General features: G+C 34.9%; 1 protein-coding gene across 1 annotated transcript; it reads left to right on the forward strand.

Moving 5' to 3' along the window:
- Nucleotides 1–851: 851 nt before the first annotated feature.
- On the forward strand, nucleotides 852–2,918 carry LOC111882636 (uncharacterized). The gene is made up of 4 exons (XM_023879008.3): nucleotides 852–1,020; nucleotides 1,272–1,722; nucleotides 1,814–2,039; nucleotides 2,121–2,918. Exons 2-4 carry the CDS (start codon nucleotides 1,285–1,287, stop codon nucleotides 2,660–2,662), a joined length of 1,206 nt encoding a protein of 401 aa, XP_023734776.1. The 5' UTR covers nucleotides 852–1,020; nucleotides 1,272–1,284; the 3' UTR covers nucleotides 2,663–2,918.
- Nucleotides 2,919–8,942: the final 6,024 nt, after the last annotated feature.

The following is an 8,942-nucleotide window of genomic DNA, read 5'->3' on the forward strand; positions in this document are numbered from 1 at the left end:
TGTTGTAGTTGTGCCATTGAGAACCACCAAGAGCCGCCACCAGCCTCCACCATTTGTTTTTCCCTTGGGCTGCCAACGTGAACCACCACCACCCACTACAATCGTTGTTGTCGGAAACACCTTCCCCGACCTCCCTCTCATCCCCAAATCATAGTTTCCGTAGAGCAGGAGCAAGAACGGAACGACAGGAGGTCGCTAGAGCTCCATTACCCGCCTGCAACGCTAGCCCACTCTATCGTCACCACCCGCTCCCACCTTGGTCGCTGCCACTGTGAGGACTCCAACCATCGCCAACCACTGATTTTAGTCACCACCAACTCCTCCTTCCTCCCTTGTGTCATTCCCGTCGAGTGTAAGTCGAAAATGACGCATCGAAAACCGTCGGAGCGGCCTCCGGCACTACGTCGTCGCTACTGTGGAACACCGCCGCCAATAGCTGCTACTTCCGCTGACCATCTCCGAACGGCCCGTTGAGTGTAAGTCGAAAACGAAGCAGCAAAAGGGGTCGGTATTTTAAGAGATGAGTATAAAGGTCGAGAGAGAGAGAGAGAGAGAGAGAGAGAGAGAGAGAGAGAGAGAGAGAGAGAGAGAGAGGAGGGCCCACTTTTATATTTATTAATAATAACAATTTTAAAAAGTAAAAGAAAAATGAAAACCAAATTCATTAAAGGTATAATAGTCATTTTAGTTTGGACAGAGACCAAAATCGCAAGTAAACATAGTCAAAGGACCACCAACCTAAAAAACTCGTGGTTTGTCCAAAACCCCAAAAAAATACATATTACAGGAACCATTTTTGCAATTTTGTCTATTATTTTTTTATAACCCTCTTTGTTTTGGTATTTGGAAATTTCACAATTTTTACTCCCTAGCCGATTTTACGACGGGTAGTCGCCGAGAAAAGGCGATTTTGTCATTTTGTGCGACTCTGCCACTCCGCCGTGTCCTCTCCGTACCTCCTTCGGTCGCTCCGGTGACTGCTGAAACCCTAGCTATTTTTCGCGCCTTCGATCGTCTCCGGTACGTTTAATCGCTTTCTGTGTAATTTTCTTGATCTTACCCACTCTACTACCGGGTGTATGCGTTAAACGCTAATAGCTGTATAGCAACTGATATATGGAATTCTACACCTTTGTCTTGAAATTTTTGTTTCAATTTCGTTCCACTTTGTATTGTATTGTAATTTACAGTCTAAAAATGTTTATGATACCCAATATTTCACATATTATGCGAGGTATGATATTCGTAGCTAATTTCTAACTTGAGGGCAGGATTTTCTGTGCCATGGAAAGCTCTGATGACGAGAAAGATGGTGCCAATGGTAAATGCATGAACAATGGACAAACGCCTACATGCGCTGATGGTATAAAATTTGTAGATGATGTTCTCAATGGTGCAAACGATCAATGTTTAGATAATTTTCGTATGGAAAAACATGTTTTTTATAAATTGTGCGACATATTACAAGCCAAAGGTCTTCTACGCCACACTAACCGAATAAAGATTGAAGAACAATTAGCCATTTTTATGTTCATTGTTGGCCATAACCTTAGAACTCGAGCAGTTCAGGAGCTTTTTAAGTACTCAGGGGAAACAATCAGTCGCCATTTCAACAATGTCTTGAATGCGATTATCGCCATTTCTTTAGACTTCTTTCAGTCTCCAAGTTCTGAAATTCCTCCAGAAATCCGAGATGATCCAAGATTTTACCCTTATTTCATGGTAATTTAGTGGATATGAAGTAGTTTTAGATCCAATAGTGGTGATAACGTGATGTTTTTTTGATTATATTTGATGTGTTATAATGTAATAGGATTGTGTGGGAGCTGTAAATGGCGTACATTTTCCAGTGATTGTGGGTGTAGATGAACAAGGGCCTTTTCGTAATAAACATGGTGTTCTTTCACAGAGTGTTCTTGCTGCTTGTTCATTTGATATGAAGTTTCATTATGTTTTAGCTGGTTGGGAGGGCTCAGCATCAGATATAAGAGTTCTGAATTCAGCTCTTACAAGACAAAACAAGCTCCAAGTCCCTGAAGGTGATGTTCTAACTTTTTAATGTGCATATTTTTAGATGCTAAAGTTAAAGAACATTTTTAGAAACTCTGGAATTGATGCAGGTAAATACTTCCTAGTGGATTTCAAATACGCAAACATTCCAGGCTTCATTGCTCCATATTTAGGCACTCCATACGGTTTACTTGAATACGAAGGCAAATTCCAACCACAAGATGCCAAAGAGTTGTTCAATCATCGCCACTCACTCTTACAAAACATGAGTGAAAGAACATTTGGAGCACTAAAAGAACGATTTCCTATTTTAATGTCAGCTCCTTCTTACCCATTAACAACACAGGTCAAATTAGTGGTGGCTGCATGTGCTTTACACAATTTCATCCGTGACAACAATCCAAATGACAGCATCTTTAAGATGTATGAACATGAAGGGTTTTTGGTTCCACAAATGGAGGAATCAGTGACAGTGATGACACCTCCACTTGATTTTGAAAAGCCGGAGATGATGGGTGTCGGGAATGGAATGGTGGATTCCGATGTCCCCTTTGATGCCCAACAAATTGAAGATACGTTGAAATTGCGTGATGCTATTGCTGCTGAGATATGGAATGATTATGTTCATGATTTTCCAGTCACGTGTGTATAGCATGGTTCACCTTGTTTTGGTTTTTAGGTTTTAGATGTTGCATATTTAGCTTTGATGTAGTGAAATTGAGGGGAGAATTGTTATTGGTCATTACAGTTACCATTTTTGATGCAGAAGAATATGAGATTAAAGGATCTTTTTTTTTTTTTTTAAGAGAAATCTATCTTACATGATGTGAGATGTAAGATTTTCAGATATTTGATACACCAAGTTCATTAGTAAAGGTGTATCGAGATAAGAAGTTATGTTGTTATGAGTTTGTAGCTATTGGATGGGCATTAGGGTCTTTAAATAAAAAGGACGCAAAGCTGAAGAAGTCTATGGGGGAGGGATTGATTATGACCAAAAGATGTTGTGTAATGTTAGTGGATAGTAAATGAGTGAGTATGATTGGTTATATAATGAATATGACCAATAAATGAAAGTTAGATGCCTAAATAGTAAAAGGACAGCATACATTAAAATACAATGTTTTAAAAACCGGTTTGAACCGGCTGGTCGAACCGGGAACCGGAGAAGGGAGCGGTTCAACTATCACTGGTTGTATGCCTATTTTTGAACCGGGACGAACCGCCTTGAACCGGTTAAATTAAACCGGTTAAATTGAATAAAAACAATTTAACATACGGTAAATGTTATGAAGTTTTTTGATACGTTTGTATTCATCTAAAACTATATTTTGTTTTGATATTATACATTTTTTTTATATATATGTAAATTGATATAAAACTTATGGTTATGTATTATTTTAATGTATTTGGATCGATTTACAACTTGTTTTATGTGTATTTTTAATGTTTGAACTTGTGGACTTCAAATTCTTTATTTATGAGTGTATGTATGTATGTGTAGGAAATAGGAAAAAAAATGAAAATTATAGACACCGGTTGACCCGGCGGTTGAACCGGTCATCATACCAGTTCAACTAGAAAACCCGTTTTTAAAACATTATTAAAATAAAACGATGTTAAGTTATGATATTTGTGACATTAACTTCTCTCAAATGACATGGCATTTTGAATGACAAGTGTTAGAAAGCAAGAAAGGACAAATGGTAAAAGTAGGTTGCCTAGATTTGGAAGTAGATTCCTTGAGGGGGTTTATGTTTATGAACAACAATTAACAAAAAACGAAGGCATAACCCATCTGAAATCTAATTCCTTAATCTATTCGACATCTCAAATGTATTCAAAGTTGATAATATGATTAGGCTTCTCGAGGTGGAACGTAAGTCGAATTTTTTATGTGCAAATAATAAATGATCAAACTCTTGGGATTTGAGTCAAAGTCTTGGGTATGAACAATTATTAGGGGAAACCCAGCAAGGATTAAAATATTGTTATTAATTTTTTCAAATTTGTATATATTCAGAGACACTTAATTTATTTAGAGACAATTAAGTTTATAAGATTTGAATATATACACTTATAATGCGAAAATAGGAATAGGACTATATGTGCATATACAAAATGGTTGCTTATTTGCGGTGTTTTTCATCGATTCATCAACATTTTTAGTATAAAACTATAAAAGTGATTTGGTTTTTTATTTTTATTTTTTATTAAATCGTATTTGTATAAAAGAAAAAAACTTACGTCTTAGAGATATAAAAAAAATTATTAAAAAAAGCTACGGAAAGGTTTTGAATTCTTTTGAAACTATTTGGGATGTTTGATGCAAAAAATTGAAGTATGTATAATATACAAAACAAAATTTATAAAAGAACTATGTTTAATTTTAAATAATAGTAAAAATGTTATATGAAGAAGAATATATAGAAAAAAAGATTTGTTATATATTTTGACAATATACATTCATAAAATGTAAAACAATTGGATAATAATTTTGTAACAAAAACTAATATGTAAAACAAAAAAATATTTAGGAAAACATAAAACAAAGATGTGAAAACGGAAATATTTTATTAAAATCATGTATAAAAATGAAGATGTAAAATAAAAAAAATTATACAAAATTTCAGATCATCTAAGTATTCTTAATAAATATTGTGTCAGAAGTGCAGACTATCGGAGTGAAGGTTGAAGATGAGGATAAAACACTCATGCTCATATTATCTTTGTCGTATTCTTATTAGCATAGTAAGTTCATTATCATATATGTGAAAGAGACCCTGTAATATGCATGCATATATTCTGGAAAAGTCGAGTCCAAAGAGAAAAGACTAGAGAGTAGTAGTCATACTTCTTTAGAAGGAATGATTTTGATATGCGGGAACCGGAAAAAGAAGTCACAAAATCTGGTATGCTAGAAGTCTAGACAAAATGGGCATGTTAAGAGTAATTGTCCATCTGGAGTGGATTCAGCAAAAGGCTCCGATACAACTAATATTGTCTTCTTGGTTATAAATTGTCACACCCCCAAACCAAGGATGGCGGAAACGTCCGGGGATGGAGGACTTTATGTAGAGTATCACAACAACGAGTATAATAGTGCTCAAAGTAAATACAACCATCATAAATATAATTGAAAAAGTTACACCAAAGTATATGTTTACAAGATTCGAATCAATTATATTATGATACAAAATGAACTGTTTGACGATTTATCGTCCCATCCTCAAAACGTGGTTGATTTCCTGTTTCACTGAATTCCTGAGAATACAAGTAGTTTGGAAAAAGTGTCAACACAAAGGTTGGTGAGTTCATAAGCTTTTGATAGTAAGAGTTTGAAAATCGATCTTTGTAAGGAGATGTATGTAACCAAGAAAAATTCAATATTTTCCTTATAAAAGTTATGTAGTCCTAAATACCAGGACCGAAATGAACAAGTATTTCGTCGTACTTAAAGATATAATTGTGGTTTTAAATTGGCGTAAAACCCTTTCTGAATTGAGAAAAATCCCGTAATGAATGATGTGTGGTCTTAAATACCAAGACTGAAAATATACCATAATATCCGTAATTACTGATATAAAAAGGTGATTTTAAATCGACATAAACCCCTTTTGATTTATGAAAATCCCTGTAAACTTTATGTTGTTAAATCCCTATGTGAGCCGCTATAATCATACTAATGACTGAATAAACCTGCCACGACGTTTCTCAGGCGTCGCGAAACTGAAATGACACTTGTCACCACAGACCTGCTGGTCTAGCTGTTGCATGCAGCTTAGGTGTGGGGTGTCTAACCCAATATAGATCTATACACAACTATCACGTTCCCCCTCCAGGAGACTTTGATTATAACTAACAGGAATTTAGATTCCGCACTCGGACGTACGGAAGAGATTGTCTCACAATTTAGGTTAACAAGTTTACGTGTGGTGTGCATAAGTGTAAAACCTTTTCCTGTAGGAATAAAACCTTCCGAAATGTGTTTGTTGTGTTAATGGAACCATAAACCATACCCATTATAGTCTATCCCAAAACGTTTGTAATGCATAAGAACTCTTTTATGAAAACGCATTTTGTGTTATGAATCCATAAACTATGCTTATTATGGCTTAATATACGTGTTCTAAATGGATGAATAATCTTATCATGAATGACTATGTTTTAGATTATGATGATAACCTAACAAGGAAACACATTCAATATTTAGAACTTATTGTTATACACTTTGCTCAACATAATACAAAGTGTTATGAAATTTATATGCTGTTAACTAACTTTAACTTTTTTGTGCTATTTTAGAAAAGTCATAGAAAAATCATACGAAGTCGAAAACTAAATCCGTAAATTCTGAGAGTTCCCAAAATGTTTCTAGTTTACTCATAATTTTTATCTTGATTTTTAATGACCTCCATCTTGGGTAAAATAGTCCATAATCACAGACTGGTCCGGATTGGTGTTTGAAAAGATAAGCAGTTTTGTAAAAATCGTCATAAATTGTAGAAAAATCGTGTGGAGATGTGTAAGTAGTCATTTTAAAGCTAAGAACCGGAACTACTTACATCTAAAACAGTTTTGAAAACAAAAATGCTTAAGTTGTTCAAAACAGTCCGTGAATGGAGTTGAACTTTTCTGATGAAGGCTGTTAGAAAGGTTTAGTTTTGTTCTTGGTGTTTTACTTGTATTCCCCCCCTAAAAACTTGAGAAAACATGAAAATGTAGGGATATGAACTCACCTTGAGTGATTTCAGTAGATAAGTGTTGAAGAAGAGAAGTGTTCAACCCAAGAACACTTGAAGAATCACTTGAAGATTCGTAGATCTAACACAATTATGATGGAGTTTGTGTAAGATATCCATGATTTGAGTAGAAAGAAGTGAAATAATCATAAGGAGAATGGATTTTGCTTACCAAATCTGGAGGAAAAACCCAAGATCAGCCCTTGAATCTCGAATTCTAGAGAGAGGAAGTGAGAGAGAAAAGAGTTTGATCTTTTTGGTGAAAGGAGAGAAAATGAGAGAAGTGAGGAGAGAGGATGAATGTTGTCACAACTGGACATTTTGTGTCATGTAATCTATACACTCAAGTTAATGTGAATCAAAAACTTAAGAACATGTGTAACACCTACTATTATGACATCAAAAACTTCAATCAAATACATCATGCAAGTACTACAAATAGTCATTAAACAATTGGAGACCCTAGAAGTCCTTGTTTAAGTCCATTTTGGACTAGGACTTCCTTATTGGATCCAAATGGACCAATAAGCTTCCAATTAGACTATCATGGGCTTAGAACCCTAATTGGGCTCTAATTGGACCCACACTAATTTATTTCAACATTTTGGGTCATATTGGGCCTAGAATGAAATAACTTAAAAGCTTTGATCCATGATTAACCTAATCTAGCTTATTAAAGCATAAAAATCACATTTTTATTTTATAAGGCCAATAAACACCCAAACTAACTCTAATATTGGGCTTAGGGGAAAAAAGCCCAAAAATCCTTTCTTCCCTCTCCATTCTCGGCCCAAGCCCAAGGAAAAAGGGAGAGTTGACTTTGGGTTGCCACCTCACTTTTATTTGTTGGGTTTCCATGCACACAACTCATGTTTCCAAGCAAGTATCACTTCAAAGATCACTTCTTCCTTCTCCCTCTCTCACTCTCGGCCATACTCACACACACACACTCACAAAAATCTCTCAAACTCTCTCAAGAACACTCCTCCCTCTCCACTTAAAGATCTCGAAATTTAGGAAGCATTCAAGAGGAAATTTCCACAAATTCTTCATCTAAGGTAAGATTATGCTTGGATCTATGACTTAGATTCTTTTTGTTATCAAAATCTTTTCCTAATCCATGCAAAAATCATGATCTTACATCCTAGAAACACCTCAAACTCGAGATCTTCAAGGAAAGAGTGCTAAGGCCAAAAATCACCAAGTTTTCTTCCATCTTTTCTTCAAAAAACCGAAATCACACACCAAGGTGAGCTTCATACCCCCTATTTTCTGTTTTTATGAGTTTTGTGGGGGGGGGGGGTAATACAAGTGAAAGTGTAGATCTATATGTGCTTTGTATGCCTTGTATGATTTCCATGCTTATATGTACGCTTTTGTGTGTTGTAATGTTGGATCTAGCCATAAAACCCCTCTAAACCGAGATATACCTTATGTTAATTGATTTTAGCATCAAATATATTTCTACATACAAAGTATTTCTAGAAAAATAGTTAAGTGGTTTAGTAACAATTTCTTTGGGCTAAAAACACAAATTTTTGGACCTAAAATGTGAAAAATACAAAATTAAGGGCCCAAATTGACATATTACGAATTCTGATGGATGAGGTGTGTCAAAACAGTTTCAGTAAGACAATTTCTGGAAATATACTCATTTAGAGGATTAAAAACATAAACTTTAAGCTTAATGGGCTAAAAATGACGTTTTCGGCCCAATGAGGCCCATTATGCGAGATTTTCTATTTTGGAGGGCCAAAACTGTGTTTTTCTATAAAACAGTGGACTATAAGTGTTCCAAGTCCTTTTCAAAGGTTTAAAATGCTTTTTGAAATTAAAAAGGACCAAAGTTGCAAAATTTTTACAATTTGGGCCAAAATTGTCAAAATTGCGAAAAAGAAGGGTTATAACCGAGAAAACTGAAATTTCAGGGACTTAAACTGTTTTCTATGAAAAATATGCTGAAAAATATTAATTTCAATAATTTTTGGTGTTAAAATGTCAAGAAAATTGATTTAAGGACCAAACCGGAAAGTATTTAAATAAAGGGTTGAAAAAGTAAATTTTACAAACAATGAGGGGCTGAAAACAGAAAACTTTCAAGGCTAATTCAATACATACAATTTGATCAAATGATGGCACCACGACTATCGACGTAATACAATACACTACAATACCAAAAATCGTTGTGAA

The sequence above is a fragment of the Lactuca sativa genome, chromosome 6 (genome assembly GCF_002870075.4).
Source record: "Lactuca sativa cultivar Salinas chromosome 6, Lsat_Salinas_v11, whole genome shotgun sequence".
Classification (NCBI taxonomy): domain Eukaryota; kingdom Viridiplantae; phylum Streptophyta; class Magnoliopsida; order Asterales; family Asteraceae; genus Lactuca; species Lactuca sativa.

Bases quoted from the DNA above. Each gene is read 5' to 3' on its own strand.
- LOC111882636 (XM_023879008.3), top strand. From the start codon at position 1,285: ATGGAAAGCTCTGATGACGAGAAAGATGGTGCCAATGGTAAATGCATG. The intron at 1,723-1,813 runs GTAATTTAGTGG...ATAATGTAATAG, and splicing joins GATTTTACCCTTATTTCATG to GATTGTGTGGGAGCTGTAAA. The intron at 2,040-2,120 runs GTGATGTTCTAA...GAATTGATGCAG, and splicing joins CAAGCTCCAAGTCCCTGAAG to GTAAATACTTCCTAGTGGAT.